The following is an 18134-nucleotide window of genomic DNA, read 5'->3' on the forward strand; positions in this document are numbered from 1 at the left end:
AGCCTTCAGAGAGGTACACGAGTCCCCACCGTGCTTGTGCCGTTTGTGCAGAGGCCTTGAAAAACAGTCTCCTGAACGTTTGATTTTCCACCTTGAAAAGTGGTTGATCAGCTCTTCCCCCTAAGGGTGCGCCCATCCTTACCCTGCAGCTACAGATGAGGGATTTGGAAGACATTAAAAGTTTTGAAGACTTTTTTTTTTTGTTAGGATTTGCAGCTGTAGTTTAGGTTGAACCAAAAATTAAGATTGGGGTATTGCATATACATCCCCGTGAGCATGTACCAGGAGCATGTGCAGCAGCAGTGAACCGATGGATAATTCTTCCCTGTGAGGGTGCTGAGGTGCTGGCACAGGGTGCCCAGAGAAGCTGTGGCTGCCCCATCCCTGGCAGTGCTCAAGGCCAGGTTGGACCCAGGGGCTTGGAGCAAGCTGCTCTAGTGGAAGGTTTCCCTGCCCGTGGCAGGGGTTGGAACTGGGTGAGTTTTAAGCCCTTCCAACCCAAACCAGTCTGGGATTCTGTGATAACAGGGTCATGAGAGCTCAGGTGTTTATTTCAGTTTCGTATTTCTTTGTAGCTTCCTGTGGCTTCCTTTGCCAGATCCCCCCCAAAAGCTGAACCCATTTTGTGTAGAGCCCACTGTGTCCTGGTGGAGCCTTTGCCCTATCAGGTCAGACTCGGTGCAAGCCTTGTTGGTTGTGTGGCTGTGGACGAGTGGGTCACTGGGAGGCTGGAGGTGGACTCATTCTTGTAGGAGCTCTGTGGGCCTGCTCTGCGGTAGGTGACGTGTCAGGCAAATGCTTCGTGCAGGGTATGGCCTTGTCAGGTTCATGTCACCTGTGCAGCCTGTCTGTGGCACGTGTACTGAGCATCTGATGCCTGCCAGACACCACATTTGTTCCGTGTGGAACAGCGTGGGGCTGCTGCAGTGTGTGTGTTCTGTACTGGGTGTGATTTGGAAGACAGTCCTGCCAGCTCAAGGGAGACGCTTGGTTCTGAGAGCAAACCAGCCTGGAGCAGCAAGAAGGGGCTGTTCAGGCAAAGCTTTCCTTCAGCCGTCGGCGTTGTGTGGGGAAGCTGTCCTGCTTTCCTCCTCAGATGAAAGCTTGCCTTCTGCCTTCAGTGTTCTGTGTGATAAGCAGCACAGAGAACATAAGGAATTTGGCTGCATGTGGCCTATAGGTTCAAGGCTGTTGTGGTACCAGCCAGTTAAACTCTGGCTGAAAGATGACAGCACCAAAGCTCTGCGCTTCTAGAAGAGCTTTGTCACCCCCCCTGGAGTGGTGTCTTAGAGCAGTGCTGGCCTTCTGGGTAGAGTTGCTGCCTTAGGTGAGGTGGAAACAATTGAGATGCTCTAAAGCTGTTTTGGAGTTGGCAGTCATTTCTGGGAGACGATTAGTTACCCAGGAAGACGTACAGTTCAAATCTGCTTCATAGCTGCCTGTGTGTGGTTGGCTTGTTTACTTTGAAACATGACGTTTTTTCCCTAAAAGGGTCCCTTGCTTTTATTCTTTGTTTTCTGCCTTTCAGCATTAAGTGATCTTCAGTGTGATGCAAACAGATGTGATGTGTTAACTGTTATGCAGTGGGTAATCAGCTATTTAATTTAACACGTGTGTTACTGATGGCTCTTGGGGGAGCATTCACAAGCTGGTGTCCAGGGTTTGTTATTTATTACTGTGTTGGGACTCTGTGGCAATGGCAGCTCCAAATGTGTGTGGAGATGGGTTGGTTGTGGCGCACCAGCCGTAGTACTGAGTCAGACCTGCTGAACAGTCTGAACATTCTGGGGTTTGTTTTCAGTCCAAGTGGAAAGGACAAACAGCACATGTGGAGTGGAAAGTTTGAGCGAGAATAAACTTCGCAAAAGCATCGTCCTGCCTCTTGCTTTGTGCTTCCCCAAGGTTTCAGAGCAGAACCCGGTGTAGGGAGCTCATGGCAGAGCCCAGAGCAGGGTGGGCACGGTAGGCGTGACTCTGGAGCTTGGGCAAGGAATGTGTCCAGGGTCAGTGCCGGACCAGCTGACCAGCTGTAGGTGGAATTGAATTGCATGTGAGAAGGAGAGCTGAGCTGGCAAGGGAAGTTGCTGTATCTGAGGCTTTTGAGTTTGGTGTTGATCTGAAAACTATGAGCCCTGGTATAGTGTGGTTAAGCCTGTTCTCAGAGGTGTGCGCAAGGAGGGGAAACGTCTGGCAGTTTGGGAAGTGATGTTAGGAAGAAGTGTATCTTTCAGTTCCTTTCCAGATGGAGATCAGCATTTATTAGCTCTCCTTGTTGGAAGGCAAGGGATTTATTTCCTCACAGGTCTAGGGAGAAGAAAGTTGATAAACTGGTAAAAGAGAAGTAGACCATAATTTTATTTCCCAGCCGTATCTCAAATATTTGTTTGTAGTTAAGACTACTGCAAGTCTGTGAAGGCAGCAGCATCCCAAGCCCTGAGGAAGTGTCTTTCCCCCAGCACTCGTGTTGCAGCAGCTGTGAGCCCTCCGGATTGGTGGTGTCCCCAGACATGCAGAAGGGAAGCCTGGGGGTGAGGTGGGGCTAAAGGCTGAAGACCACCGTTTCTGTGTGTTTAGGCTCCTGTTTGCTGTGAGGATTGAATTTGCTTTTAACTCTTCTTTTTTGTGGGCAAGTCATAGGAAGGAGCAGCATTGTGGCTGCAGTTTAGTCCTTATGAAAGTGGTTAATTGCTGTAATTACAGGGGGATACTCCTGTTTTGTTGGATTTTTATTTATTTATTTTGCCTCCTCGTTCAGTCTTGCTACAGAGACTGGTTAAAAACACACCTCTGGTCTGGTCAGTGGCACTGTGCAGATGGGTTCCTCTCTGAGCTGTGGTTACTCCTTGCCATCACCCCACCACCATGATGTGCTTCCTGCCCTGCAGCACCTCTAGGGTGTTTCTAGGGAGACTTTAAGCATCTTTGAAAGCTCTGGGAGGGGTGAGGATTGGCCTGAGCTCAAGGCTTTGTGACAGATGACTTGTCAGGTTGCTGATGGGCAGGACACTCCACAAGCAGAGTAAGCTGGGGAACTGTGGGGTTTCTCCTTGGTTTTAAGACCTGTTCCAGGTGAGGGAATGCTCCATCAGTACAGCCTCCTCTGGAGGTGGGTCTGCTCCTGGCTCATGGTCTTGTGTAGCATCAGTTGCTGTGAAGATACCTGTATATCAAGGTCCACAGTATAGCTTCTGCACCTTAATGTGCTTTCCTGTGGGGCTGTGAAGAAATATCAAGGAAAATTGGCTTTGTTGGAGTTGTAATTTCCAAATAGGAATCTTAGTGCAACTGATTTTGGTGGGATTTTTTAATGTCTTGAAAGACATAGGTGATCCTGGCCCTCTACTCTGCAGTCCTGCGACCCCACTTGCAGCACTGTGTGCAGTTCTGGTGTCCTCAACATAAAAAGGACATGGAGCTGTTGGAACAAGTCCAGAGGAGGCCACGAGGATGATCAGGGGACTGGAGCACCTCCTGTATGAAGACAGACTGAGGAAGTTGGGGCTGTTCAGCCTGGAGAAGAGAAGGCTGTGTGGAGACCTCAGAGCAGCTTCCAGTATCTGAAGAGGGCCTATAGGGATGCTGGGGAGGGACTCTTCATTAGGGACTGTAGTGGTAGGACAAGGGGTAACGGGTTAAAACTGAAACAGGGGAAGTTCAGGTTGGATGTAAGGAAGAAGCTCTTTACTGTGAGGGTGGTGAGGCACTGGCACAGGTTGCCCAGAGAAGTGGTAAATGCTCCATCCCTGGCAGTGTTCAAGGCCGGGTTGGACAGAGCCTTGGGTGGCATGGTTTAGTGAGAGGTGTCCCTGCCCATGGCAGGGGGGGTGGAACTGGGTGATCTTAAGGTTCTTTCCAACCCAAACCATTCTATGGTTCTAGATGTGAGACACAGTGAGCAGTTTGCTGTGGCTCTGCATTCACAGGAGCATGGAGCAATCTGCTCATTTGCGCAAAGACTCCTAATTAGCACTAGTGCTGTGCTGGGCTGAGCTGCTGCTCTGTTACAAGCATGCTTTGTGCACCGTGCCTGCTTCTCTGCTGGTGAGTGCCCTGCAGGAGAGGGGAAGGATGCTGCTCTTACTTCTCCCATGATTTCTCCGCTTAAATTACTCTTGGTAAGCATATGGTGACTTGAGTAGGCTGCTGCTGGGTAAATTGGTGTGGATTTATACAGTGCTGTTTTTTTCTGGTAACTGTGTCTGTACATGTGCTATCCATAGAAAGCATGAAGTAGCTTGTGTCTGTTTACACTCCCAGTTAATTACTGCTTTGGTGAAATGGGCAGAGCATAGCTCCAGACACTTACAGCACAGTAGCTGCTGCTTTCATTCACAGTGCTGTCTGCATTAATGGGTATTAATCTGAATAGCCAGAGTAACTCAACCTTGAGGCTGCTGTGGTATGGGCAGCAGGTCATGTAGCTGGTGAGAAAGGTCCTCATGTTGTGCTGGTGAAGGAGGCTGCTCTTGTTGGAAGCCAAAGGAAAGGTGAATTTCCATGTGATTTCAGTTACAAAGCCCTTGGGTTTCTTCCTCAAAGGATTTCGTGTGCTGGGTGGAATGGTAGCTTGCATCTAGTGTTTGTAACACTGCCCTCAGGCATTAGTAGTAGTAGTTTCCTGTTATTGTGAGGCATTTAGCAGCAGTCGGTGCCATGACTCCTGCACTGCCTCTGATACTGTTTGTGCTTTTTCTGATCCATCAGCCTGGAAAACTGAGAAGTAACTTAGTGCCACAGGACATTCAGCCATATGTATTCCTCTTGTGCAGTTAGGCTGAACTGATGACAGTGTGTTACCTTCTGTATGCTTGATGAACAGGATGGGCATTTCAGTGCTGAGAGCTTTAGGGCATCCTGGTCTGAAAACCTGTCTGATGTGAGCAGCTTCTCCATGGTAGACACAGGGTCAAACTGTATGATAGCAGTCCTCAGCCTTGGTGTAGTCCAGTATTAAGGGTTTAATGGAATTTGGTTTTCCTGTGTTGTGATCGTGCTCTCCACTGCATAAGTCCTGTTTTCCTGAGCTGCCACTTCTACAGAGAGTATGAAGCACGTTTGGAGAGGTACAGTGAACGCATATGGACGTGCAAGAGCACAGGAAGCAGCCAGCTGACACACAAAGAGGCTTGGGAGGAGGAGCAGGAAGTTGCTGAGCTGTAAGTACCAAAGAATAAATTGGTATGTGTCTATCTTCAGGCACTGGGGCAGAATCGTGGGCTTGGGAATGATATGTGGTTGCTGGCTTAGGAGGTGAGGTAAGTAGCTTTTTACTGGCAGTAACTAGATTCTGGAGGTGAAAGCAAGTTAAGTCCAAATTTGATGCCATTGCTAATGCAGTTGAGTAATGTACTTATTTAGTGCTGTATTGTGGTATTGCTAAACCAAAATAGTTCAGCATGTGGTGCTTGGCATATTTTAAAGTCCCTCGAGTAATGGGAATTTTTCGGGGGGGGGGGGGGGGAAGTAAATCTTGAAGGAGCTAAAGTAAAAACGCAGTAGAAAGAGGCTGTTAAAGTATTCCGTTAGTCAGGGCCACAGCTATAATTGGGGTTTCAAGATCTGCGTTGGAATCAATTGTTGTACTAAATAAAAAAAATATTTTGGAGTGCTCTTTTGGGGATCTGCTCTACTTGAAACCATAAAGAACAAAGGAAAACCAGTGGAAATCATTGCTCTGTTCAGCCCCCCAGTATTCCAGTGGCTACCATTGCCCTGACCTTACCTTCTAGCACACAGCACCGGCCCTGAAGCCCTGGTTGAGATCCAGTGTCACTCATGCCATTGAAGTGAATTTTCTATAAAGGTGCAAGGCCTTGACTCAAACAAGGTCTGTAACTTGCTGTGTGATCACCAAATTGTAGGAGTGATGCCAAACAAATGGTGAACTGGTGGCTTGGACTTCTGTGACTGCTTTTCCCTGGATTTAAACTGGGGAGATGGTCAGTGGTACTGCCTAAGGATGAAATGTTCTACTGCCTCTTTGAAGAGTCTACTCATTAGCCTTAGCCTAAGGAGAAATTTCCCATCATTCGAGGTTAATTGCATCCTTAAAGGCAATAAATAAGAAACCTGCTTGCTGGTAGTCCTAATTCCCATGAGGGTTGAAGTACTACTGTAATCAGTCTTTCCTCTGGAACGTGTTTCTTTAAGAGGAGGGTGCAGAGCTAGCTCCATTAGTTTAAAATCCTGAGACCAAGCCTACTGGTCTGGTGTCACTTAGTTTTGGTTAACAGTGGTGGGTTGGTTGGCTACTTCTGAAAGCACAGAGAAATGTAAATGAAGGATAAATGGCAGATTCTCAATAGCAAATTTAGCTATAGCCTCTCTAAATATGGAGGGGGAAAAAAGGCTGTGGAATGAGATTTTTAGCTTTGTCCGCTTGAAATGGGATGAAAAGCTTCCCAGGCAGTTTGCTGGCTGCTGAATACCTGATACTAGTCTGAATAAAAAAAGTTCGTTTAGCAGTTTGCTAAAGGGATAAATTTGCTAGTGGCAGCTGTGGAACAGCAGAGAGAGCTGAGGATTGTCAGCCCTGCATCCTGGAGCCTGGAAAGCTAAAAGGGCTGTGGAAAAATAGGGTATTTTGTTTCTCCTTAAAGTAACTTGAAATGGGCTTTTTAGCCAGAAAGCTTTATGCAATGGATTTCATAGTCTTCTGTCAGCAGAGACCTGATCTTCTAGAAAGAAAATCAGTCAGGTCAATTTGTAACAGTCATTTCTTTTCTCTATGTGAAAATATTTGAAGATGATGTGGTGAAACACACAAAATATCCTTCTGTGGAAGGATAATTGGATTGTGTTAACCTGCCTCTATCTTGTTCCCTGAGTTAGCAGTCTGTTTGGAAAGAAAGAAATGCCGGATCTTCATCAGCATCATGGTGGTGTTGGTTGGAAGCAGAAATCTTAAGCCCCAGAAACACTACGTGATCTTGGTGTGGTAGAGAGGCAGTTAGTGACCAGCAGGAAGGAATTCACCATCAGCGCTGCTCTTCCAGAACACTTTCTGTGTTTCTTCTGGGAGGAAGAGTGCAATTTGTATTGTTATGCCAGTTAACACTGTGGGGAGGTGCTGGGGAAGGGCAGCAAAAGCCCAAGGATGTTTGCGTGCTAATGCAGTATCTGCCTCCAACATTGTCCTGGCTGTTAATGTTCCCGGACTGCAAAATGGGAGGTGGCTCTGCAGTTTGGCTTTTACTGCTGGAATAACGAAAACTTCTGTGCTTGCTCAGCTTGAAGGAGGAGTTCCCCATCTGGTATGAGAAACTGGTACTGGAAATAGTCCACCACAACACTGTATCTTTGGAGAAGTTGGTGGATGCTGCTTGGCTGGAGATCATGACCAAATTTGCAGTGGGAGAAGAGTGTGACTTTGAGGTAAGGATCCGTTTTCTGTTTTATCCCATGCTTTTCGCACCGAGCTCGTTTTGGATGTCTAAAGGCAGGAGATGGGAAGGATGTGTTAGTCACATCGTCAGAAAGATGGTGAGTTTCTTTTCTGTAGAATCCCCGTGACAGCACCTGCTTTTGAATGCAGAATGGTTCTATAAGCAGAAGCAAGTGGATGACCTATTTTGATGGCAAGAAGAAAATGACTGATCCGTGTGTGTGTAGTGAAATAGAGATATGTTTATTATACTGTTTAAATGTGTGATGGTCTTTGTACATATTTAAATATATATAAATACATAATTAGAAGAAGTTAAAAATTATCACCTGCCATAATCCGCTCTAATGTGCTCCCAGGAGGAGTAATAGTCCTAAAGTAATGTAGCTTGAAGTCAACTGCTTGCAAGTCTCTATGCCCTAACAGTTGGAAAATTCCCTCTGGAACTGGGAATGGTGGAGAAAACTCAAACCTGTTAAAAATAAGGGAAAGGTATAAAGTGCTGGCAATCTGTCTGGGACATACTCTCAACTGGGGCTGTTGAGAGAGCAAGCTTGCACCATGGGCATACTCCTTCCTCAGGCTGAGAAAGTAGCATCATTAAACACTGGAAGAACTTGAGGGTTGGCAGTTCTCTCTTTCTTAACAATTTGTACAGAACTTCCAGGTAGGAGTAGTAGAAAGAAACCCTGTAATTGCTTCATGAGAGGGATCATCCTTCCTCAGGAAGGATGGCAGTTGTTTTGCCAGATTACAGCTTGTAGGTAGTCCTGGCTGCATGTTTCCTTCCTTGGAGTGTTTAAAGCTCATTAGTTAATGTGTTTTGCTCGGGTTCAGTTTTCATCACTATTGCCTTGCAGGTTGGTAAGGAGAAAATGTTGCCTGTGAAAGTTGTGAAAATACATCCCCTGGAGAAGGTTGATGAAGAGGCCTCGGAAAAGAAATCTGATGGAGCCTGTGATTCCCCATCCAGTGACAAGGAGAATTCCAGCCAGGCAGCACAGGACAACCAGAAGGAAGCTATCTTGAAGGAGGATGACAACAGGAGGGAAAGTATGAGTAAGTAGTAAGATAGCATGCTAGTAGATAGCACCTGGAAGTGAGTATTTGAACTTATGTATGTCCTGGGTCTGGGCTGTCGACATTGTCTGGGATTTTTAAGCAGTGTTATGTGTTGAAAAGTTCTGTGGTTGTCACTAATGATGGTGCAGCTTTGGTGGCATCAGTGCTGTTGGCTCTCAGCTGTTCTTGCCTGGTTTAAAGCAGAAAATGTGCCGTCTTTCTAGGGTATAATACTGAAATCTATGTGAGGGTGGTGATCTAGGTGGTCTTTAGAATCATAGAATAGTTAGGGTTGGAAAGGACCTTAAGACCATCTAGTTCCAACCCCCCTGCCATGGTCAGGGACACCTCACACTAAACCAGGGCACCGAAGGTTCTGTCCAACCTGGCCTTGAACACCGCCAGGGATGGAGCATTCACAGCATCCCTGGGCAACCCATTCCAGTGCCTCACCACCCTAACAGTAAAGAACTTCTTCCTTATATCCCATCTAAACTTCCCCTGCTTAAGTTTGAACCCATTAGCTCTTGTCCTGTCACTCCAGTCCCTAATGAAGAGTCCCTCCCCAGCATCCCTATAGGCCCCCTTCAGATACTGGAAGGCTGCTATGAGGTCTCCACGCAACCTTCTCTTCTCCAGGCTGAACAGCCCCAACTTCCTCAGCCTGTCCTCATACAGGAGGTGCTCCAGACCCTGATCATCCTCGAGGCCCTTCTCTGGACTTGTTCCAACAGTTCCATGTCCTTTTTATGTTGAGGACACCAGAACTGCACACAGTGCTCCAGGTGAGGTCTCACAAGAGCAGAGTAGAGGGGCAGGATCACCTCCTTCGACCTGCTGGTCACGCTCCTTTTGATGCAGCCCAGGATACGGTTGCTTTCTGGGCTGTGAGCGCACACTGAAGCCGGCTCATGTTCATTTTCTCATCAAACACCCCCAAGTCCTCCTCCTTGGGCTGCTCTGAATCTCTTCTCTGCCCAACCTGTAGCTGTGCCTGAGATTTGGTCTGACCCAGGTGTAGGACCTTGCACTTGACTTTAAGGTGCCTTCCAACTCAAACCAGTCTGTGATTCTATGATGATCATTCTCGGAACAAACACCCTCCAGTTCGGAAGCCTGTCGCTCTGCGGAGAAAAGCTCTAATTCCATTTCATGTCCCCAGCTGACCAAAAAAAGCTTTTTCTTTCAGTTTATCCCCCTTTCCAATTTTCAGCTACTGAGACAAAAAAATTTGCATTTTTCTACATGATTTTTTTTCTGAGGGGTCAGAATAAAGCATGTTTTGAAACATTATCCCCCGCTTTCGTATCTGTTCCTCCTTGCAGCAGAAGCACTTGGTGTCCAAGCGCAGGATATCCAGGGCTTTTCATAACTCTGAGAAGGAACTGTTGAGAGAGGAGAGGAAAAAAGGTTCATGTCCTGTGCAACTTTTCAAAGATGGAATAATAAGATTCTGTAGAAGACATTTCAAAAACTGCTTTCAAACAGGTTGCAGTCCTTTTAATGAATTTATTACTTGTGTAATAAACCATTTACATTTGTCAGTGGCCACTTCTGCATCTGGGGAAGGTGCACATAAGCACATATGCAGAAGAGGAAACTCAGAAATAGCCCAGCAAGCTCATAGCAAAGTCAGGAGTGGAAGACAAGTTCTGCCAAGCTTAATAATTGTCAGCTGTTGCTGATGGGTGCTGGAAGAAGTTCTGAGCTGCTCTGATTTCACTGCAGTCCTCTGTATAACCAGGAAGGGGAAAAACAGATGTTGCAGAAGCAATCTGGTTTTATCCTTTGAAATAGCAGTAGGGCTTGGGGCGGGGTGGGGCTAATCTGAGTTGTTCTCTTGTACTACCTGCTCATTAAAGGCCTGGGAAGTACCTTTTACTTTAAAAACAATTGTTGACCAAATTTACAACAGCATTTGGGGGCTTGGGAGTTAACTCTACCATAGTATTTTGTCCGTTGGTGTGCCTGTTGTGAGGAGCTGTGTTCAGCTGGGTTCTTGCTGGCAGTGCCATTGGAGTGATTGGAGATGGAAAGAATCCCACAGGACTGGGGATTCCTGTGGTGTTTGCAGTTTCTTTCTCAGCTGATGATCTGACCTGTGTGTTTAGTCACCTCTCTAAACTCGGACTGTCCTGCCCTTGCCATAAAAGATGAACCTCAGTGTTTTCAGATCAGGGGTGCCAGAAAGGTCATAACATGGTCAGTAAAAGCAGTGACCACCGGTCATAGATAGGGGTTGAGGTCACCACACACGAGTTTGCTGCACCGGCTGGGTGTAGGAGCTGTGTTCCCCTGTGCACACACAAGGGGGCAGGGCTGCCCTGAGCATTTCTGCTCCACTGGGGTCAGATTGGCTGGTTTTGTGGGAGGAGAAAAAAGGAGCAGAGCGAGCTTCAGCTCTTCATTCTGGTTAGAAGTCTGCTGTGCTTCAGAAGCCCAAAATAAGGCTTTATACCAGCTTCGTTGCATCATATGTGCAGTCTGAAGTGGCTTTGTATTTTCAGCTGCTTAGGGAGTGAACTCCAGGAAATGGGCAGAAATGAACTACTGAAGGCAGGTTCTGCAGCTTGAGCTGTAGTTGGAGCTAATACTGCCTTGAAAAAATCCTGAATAAGTGGCAAATAGGAGACTCCAGCACATGGGTGCTCTCTGAGGTTCCCATAGTGTAAGTTTTATTGCAGTGGAATTCAACAGCAAATAAAGTACAGTACATTTTTTGTGAGATAACTGCAGAAGCATGCAGTGGTTTCTTCTTCCCCACCTCTGAGTGTCCAGGTGCTGTTTGATGGGACTTGATGTCACCCCTATTTCTAGAATCTGGAAAGTAAACTGCAGGAGAGGTCATGCACAGGCTTGTGACAGGAACTTGCTTATGCGTGGCATGTGCATCCAGTGAAGATCAGGTTCAGCCATGGAGGCAGATCTCTGAAAGTAGGACTTTGACAGAGCTTCAGGTATCCTTTTTGCAACTTCTGTTGTGCCATTGAGCAGAGAAATACAGTTCAGTGATTGTGAATTTACCAGGATTTTTTTAATACAAATGGGGAACCAAAGCAGGTAAAAGTTACTTGTCAGCCTGACTTGTGATGAGAAAATTCATCTCCTTTCATGTGTACTATCACTGTTAGAAAATCCAGGGGGGTATCTTAAAGAAGAACTGCTATAATGAGTGGGAAGACTTCCAAAATGAGTGATGCTTGTAGCAGAGAGTTCCACTTTGCATTATCTGAAATGCAACACTAATGGGGAAAGTACCTGCACATTTATGTAACATCTGTCATCTGCTTCTTAACTGAGGTGACTGATTCTGGAAGGCAGGGGGCAGAACTTGCTTTTATACTGTGAAAGCTATAATGCTGCTGAAGCTTAAGTGCTGTCAGGCCTAGAATGTGACATTTATTTATTTATTTATTTTAAAGCCTGACTTTGGTCTACCATCTACTTATATTCTGCATGTACTTAGTAGATAATTGTTCTCATCTCTCATGCTTGCTTTAGTGTTCTCTTTGTGTCATAGCCACAAACAGAGAAACGTTTGGGGATTGTTTCCTTCAGTAAGCTTGGATTTTTCTCTGAAATGATTAATGTTTGCAACCTGAATATAGAAATAATAGACTGAACACCAGCTGGTGAGGTGATGTCCTTCAGTTACATCTCTCTTGACAAGAAGGAGACTGGTTGTATGAGTATGCTTAAAATTTCAAGCTAAATGAGCCTGTACACATGGGGCTCAGAACTGGAAAACTTTTCATGGCCACTGAAGTTAAATGTTTTTAAAAGTTACTTTAATTTAGAGCCAGTAATTCCTGCAGTAGGGTTATTTCCAGTATGGCATGGCAGAGGCTGGTAGGACTCAGCAGCAGCTCCCTGGACAGGTTTGTGGTTAGGTTAGGTTATGAAACCTCTCTCCCTTAATGAGTTTTATAGACATTTTCTCCCTTTCTGCCATTTTCTCCCTAGGTACTTGCAGCTTACCAGCTGTAGAGAGATGGGTTTAAATACTCCAAGTGGTCCTTTGTACTCCTTAAAGATAGGTTTTACCTCTTCCTTTGGAGCTGTGTAGGGACTCTGCAGTCTGCATCTTTAGGATACTTTTAAAACCTCAAATTTACAAAATCTGAGGGGAGCCTGAGATGAGATCTTAGGCACAAGTTCTTTCTGTGAGGGTGCTGAGGTGCTGGCACAGGGTGCCCAGAGAAGCGATAAATGCCCTATCCCTGGCAGTGTTCAAGGGCAGGCTGGACACAGGGGCTTGGAGCAAGGTGCTCTAGTGGAAGGTGTCCCTGCCCATGGCAGGGGACTGGAACTGGATGAGCTTTAAGGTCCCTTCCAACCCAAACCAGGCTGGGATTCTAAAACCTGATTTGGGACTTTTTCATGACATTCTAGTTTAACCAAACACTCGGTGTGCAGGGGGGTGAGGTTGCCCCCCTGGTGATGCTCTGGATTCTTTGATTTTTATTTTTTATTTTTTTTCCTCCAATACTAAGGCACTGAATCTCTTCCCTTGCTTTACCAGATGACCGAGCACGTAGGTCTCCTCGAAAGCTTCCCACTTCTTTGAAGAAGGAAGAGCGGAAGTGGGTTCCACCTAAATTCCTTCCACACAAATACGATGTCAAACTGAAAAATGAAGATAAGGTGAGTTCTCTGTTTGTATTGTTTCTGAGTATGCAGGTTTGATTAATCACTGTCATTGTGTCTGTACAGTAACAGACTGTCGACTATTTCTACATGTAATTGAGTTTTGTGCATGGTAACACCTGACAATTCCCTAGTAGCACACACTGAGTCATGGTGCTGCCAATAGCCTTAGAGGGCTTGCTGTGAACTGGTCAGGCAGTTAATGGAATTTGGTCAGTTAGACCAGCAGAGGCTGCTCTTGTTCTAACTGAGCACCTCTGAGAGTTGTAGGTAGCTGTGCTTTGGGAAGCTCCATGTAGCTGCAGCAGTGCTGGGTGCTTTCTGTCATCTGCTTGCTAATTTAACATGGAAGGCAGAGCTGACCTCAATTTAGTGAGCATCCGTCACAGAGTACAGCACCACTCACACCTCTGGTCTCAGGAAAAAAAAAAGTCAACACAAAATGAACGTTAACATGTAAAATCTTTTAAGTTAGAAGCAAGCACAGCCAGAGGAAGGTCAGAGGTGAAGCTTTGGCAAGAAATTTGCAACACTAATATATTTTACTCTTTTGGCTAACAGTCTCCTGCCAGTCTCTGTTGTGCATGTCAGTTCTGAAATTTCTCTTTGGTTTGAGCCTTCACAAGAGCTTTAAAGAGTGAGAAGTGTGTGGGCATGAAGCACTGCAATAGTCCTGCCTCCTTTCAGCCACGTGATACGTATTTATAATGTGGTTAGAAGTTAAGTGTTAACAGTCTGTCTGTTATCTCCAAGATCATCAGCAATGTACCAGCAGATAGTTTAGTCCGCACGGAGCGTCCTCCCAACAAGGAGATCCTAAGGTACTTCATCAGACATAACGCCCTCCGGGCTGGCACGTGTGAGAACGCTCCGTGGGTCGTGGAGGATGAGTTAGTGAAGAAATACGCTCTCCCCAGTAAATTTAGTGACTTCTTGCTTGACCCACATAAGGTAAGAGCTCTTAAAAGTACCTCCTTTGCTTTCTCACCCTTTCCCCACTGTTAGACAGTCTTGGCGGAGACTTCATGTGGCAGTTGGGTAAGCTCCAAAGCTTACATCAGCTTAGCGAGCTGCAGAGCAGGAAGGTCCACTCTCGCAGGCTGACCCTTTGAGAGGTGACACAGCTGAAGGTGGAACTTTCTTTTCTTGGCTCCCCTCCAGTATAAGTTTTAGGTCTAATATTTGTAAATTTGTCATTATGATTCGTATTGATGCTGGATGCTTTTGGCTGAGGTAATTGTCTTTAGCAAAGAATTCAAAACAATTTTTGTGGAATGAAGTTAATGCAGACACCGGATTTGATGATTGTGCGGTCTTCAGTAAAAACTTCTCTGGTAGCTAATGAGGGCTCTTAAACAAAGCCTTCAAGAGTGACCGTCCCTGAGTAAGAAAATCTAAGTGTTCCTATGGCAGTCCTAACTTGATCGCGTTTCTGTATGTCTGTTCTGAAACAGCCTTTTGCTGTGCTTATTACAGTGGGGGTGTTTTACTGCTAAGGAATCTCAGATTTTTAGCCTGTAAAGGTTATATCCGTGTGTTTTATTTTTTGCCTCTTGAAATATGTTAGTATTCTGGGTGCATTCTGAAACTGAAATTGAGATGCTGAGGGAGTTCTGAAGTCGGTCTCTTTGGCTCTGGGTTAAACTGCTCTGTGCTAAAAGTGCCCTGTCAAGTAGGTGATCTCAGCAGCTTAAAACCAGTCACTGTTCAGTTGCATTGCTTCAGAACAGAATCCTTCCCCAGAACCAAATCCTGCCCCCCCCCCCCCCCCCCCTTCATTCTGGGTGCTTTCAGGCAGTTCAGAAACCAGCCTCTGAACCCCTGGCTCCCATAGATGCTCCTTTGGTTTTCCTCTGGGCAGTGAGCAGGGTGGGATCCAGGACTGAACCCCCCTGTGGTTCATGAAGAAGTCTCTCATCAGAGGACTTGTTTCTGCAATGAATGGCAGCATTTTCCAGGCAAACCCCTCCCCACAACTTGTTCAGGTTTTCTGTAATGTAGTTGGGAATGTTTAAAAATTCTTCGTAGTGTTTCAGTTTCTAAAGTTAAATGTGAGCTTTCCAGAGTGAGCTGATGACTCCCAAACCAACGTAGTGACTGCAGTGCAGAATGTTGAAAGCTATTGCAGAAGCCTGTTACCCTTCATGTGCTGAGTACACCCTGTTCATTGGAAAAGTACATGAAAAGTGAAAATAGGCAAAAGTAGTTGACAGGAAAGGATACTTTTAGTTATCTTTAAATGTTAATATAAATGAATTCTTTCTTTTAGTATATGACTCTCAACCCATCAACCAAGAGGAAGAGCTCTCGATCACCTGACAGAAAGCCTTCTAAGAAGTCCAAAGCTGATGGATCATCCCTGGGCCAGCCACTGAGTCCTACTCTGTGGTGCCATGTGCATTTGGAGAAATCTATTATTGGCTCTCCACTGAAGGTGAAAAACTCTAAGAATTCAAAATCTCCTAAAGAGGAGCTGGAAGAAGTGATGAAAATTGTGTCACCGGCTAAACTTGGTTCTAACTTTCACATTCCAAAGAGGAGCCGACTGGGAAAGGGCAGCAACAAATCCTTGGACAAAAAGCAAAGAGGCAAAAGGGTTCTGAATGGGCAGAAGTCATCAGGGAAATCAAAGTCTCCAAGGAAAGGCTTGAAGACCCCTAAGATGAAAATGAAACAAATGACACTACTGGACATGGCTAAAGGTACCACTAAGGTGTCCAGGGCTCCCAGGAATTCAGGAGGCACCCCTAGATCTTCCAGCAAACCGCAGAAACATCTGCCTCCTGCAGCACTCCATCTTATTGCCTATTACAAAGAAAACAAAGACCGGGAAGACAAAAAAAGTGCTCTTTCTTGCATCATCTCCAAAACAGCTCGGTTACTCTCCAATGAGGATCGTGCCCGTCTTCCGGAGGACTTGCGAGGCTTAGTACAGAAACGCTATGAGCTTCTAGAGCACAGGAAGAAATGGGCCACCATGACCGAGGAGCAGCGAAAGGAGTACATGAAGAAGAAAAGGGAAAAGCTGAAAGAGAAGCTGAAGGAGAGAGCAAAGGAGAGAAAGGAGAAGGAGATGAAGGAAAAACTGGAAAAACAGAAAAGATACGAGGACCAAGATCTGAAAGGGAAGAGCTTGCCTACTTTTAAACTGGTTGATACTCCAGAAGGACTTCCTAATACGCTCTTTGGGGACGTTGCCATGGTAGTAGAGTTCCTGAGCTGTTACTCAGGATTATTGATGCCGGATGCTCAATATCCCATCACAGCGGTTTCCCTGATGGAAGCGCTTTGTGCAGAAAAGGGAGGCTTCCTGTATTTGAACCGAGTACTGGTCATTCTCTTGCAGACCCTGCTGCAGGATGAAATTGCTGAAGATTATGCTGAGCTGGGAATGAAGCTTTCTGAAATACCACTGACTTTGCACTCTGCTTCGGAGTTGGTTCGCTTATGCCTGCGCAAGTCAGATGTGCAAGAGGAAAGTGAGGTCTCGGATAACATAGATGAAAGCAAGGATTCAGCAGCTTTTGAAGATAATGAAGTACAGGATGAGTTTCTGGAGAAACTGGAGACATCTGAGTTCTTTGAGCTGACTCCTGAAGAGAAATTACAGATACTTGGAGCCCTGTGCCACCGGATTCTAATGACATACTCGGTGCAGGACCACGTGGAGGCCAAGCAGCAGACATCGGCTGAGCTGTGGAAGGAGCGCCTTGCTATCCTGAAGGAGGAAAATGACAAGAAGAGAGCAGAAAAACAGAAGCGAAAAGAAATGGTGGCCAAGAACAAGGAGAATGGGAAAGATGAGAACATGATGGGAAGAAATGAAAAGAAAAAAAATGAGATGATGAAAATAGAGCACAGGGTTGAAATAGAAGCTGATGATATGATCAGTGCTGTGAAGAGCAGGCGCCTTCTTGCCATCCAAGCCAAGAAAGAGAGGGAGCAACAAGAAATACAAATGAGAGGTAAGAAAAATACCAGGAGATTAGAGCACTTGTGTGTTGTGGAGTAGAGGTGAATAAGTTAATGGCAAAATCGATAGCCTGTTCTCAAAAGTATTACCTGCTTTTAAGGGATTTCCTCATTGGAGAATTGTGATTCAGCTGCTGTGGTTCCTATTGCAGTTCAAAATTTGGAGTGTTCACAAAAAGCAGTAACTGCTTCTAGAGCAGTGTTCAGTCTCTTTCTAGTTCTGTCAGGCCCAGGAGGATTGAAGAACAGAAACCAACAATAAGTATTGGTCTACATCCAGATATTTTCTGACTTTTATGTACATAGGGGATACTTCCTGTCTAAAACCTATTTCCTGCAGCTGCTGCTGGTCATGCTGCCGTGCATTGTCAAGCTGGTGCCAGCAGCCCACCTCCCAGATAAGGACTTAGGCGCAACACATTTCAGTTTACAGTTTCTCATTTTAAGTAGTTGTGGAGTTGTACAAGCTGTCTGCTCAGACCTCTAAAACACAAGCTTCAGTGCCAGACTCCATATGCCTCTGGGGAAGTAGTGCCTTTTGCTACAGTGGAGTAAGAAGAGCGGAATACTCTGGAATTACACGTCAGGGATCTTTTTGGTTGCAGACGTGGGTACTGGACAGCCTAGCTCATCTGGGTTGTTAGTTCCCTTCTGAAACAGTCCCACATGGAGCATGATTTCTGTGCCTTGGCTGGGATCTGGGAGTGTGTTCTAGAGACCAGGAATAGGTGAATAGCGTGTAATACCCTGAGGCTTCTAAGGAAGGGCACTGGCCTCACTCTATTTACTGGCAGTAAATAGATTTTTCAGACCTTCTTTTAAGAACTGTGAGTCTCAGAAGTGCCAATAAACCGCTGAAGATCTGGGGTGCTGTCCTGCTTCTCCAGAAAAACAAAATGCCAACGAGCTACAGCCTGTAGCTGAAGGGCCGCAGCCCCAGGTTTTATAGGGTTCCACTTGCTTGACCACAAGTTCAAATTCATGATAAGATTTTACTGCAAAACTTGATACATTTTGGACATTGCTCCTTTGGATATTTCTTGTAGCTCTCACTTGATGCTTTGTGCTA

General features: G+C 45.8%; 1 protein-coding gene across 2 annotated transcripts in view; it reads left to right on the forward strand.

Moving 5' to 3' along the window:
* The window catches only part of BAZ1B (bromodomain adjacent to zinc finger domain 1B), a 49323-nt gene that overhangs the window by 2001 nt on the left and 29188 nt on the right, over positions 1–18134 (forward strand). For both annotated transcript variants that reach the window (XR_009966997.1, XM_062630458.1), the window contains exons 2-7: positions 5040–5156; positions 7230–7374; positions 8245–8443; positions 12969–13090; positions 13847–14044; positions 15363–17058. Coding sequence is in view for 1 of the 2 variants with exons in the window: in XM_062630458.1 (XP_062486442.1) it covers positions 5040–5156; positions 7230–7374; positions 8245–8443; positions 12969–13090; positions 13847–14044; positions 15363–17058 (2477 nt within the window). In the remaining variant the exon portion in view is untranslated. The remainder of the gene's footprint in view (positions 1–5039; positions 5157–7229; positions 7375–8244; positions 8444–12968; positions 13091–13846; positions 14045–15362; positions 17059–18134) is intronic.

The sequence above is a fragment of the Pezoporus occidentalis genome, unplaced genomic scaffold (assembly GCF_034315485.1).
Source record: "Pezoporus occidentalis ecotype Australia unplaced genomic scaffold, CSIRO_AGI_Poc_V1 ctg351, whole genome shotgun sequence".
Classification (NCBI taxonomy): Eukaryota; Metazoa; Chordata; class Aves; order Psittaciformes; family Psittacidae; genus Pezoporus; species Pezoporus occidentalis.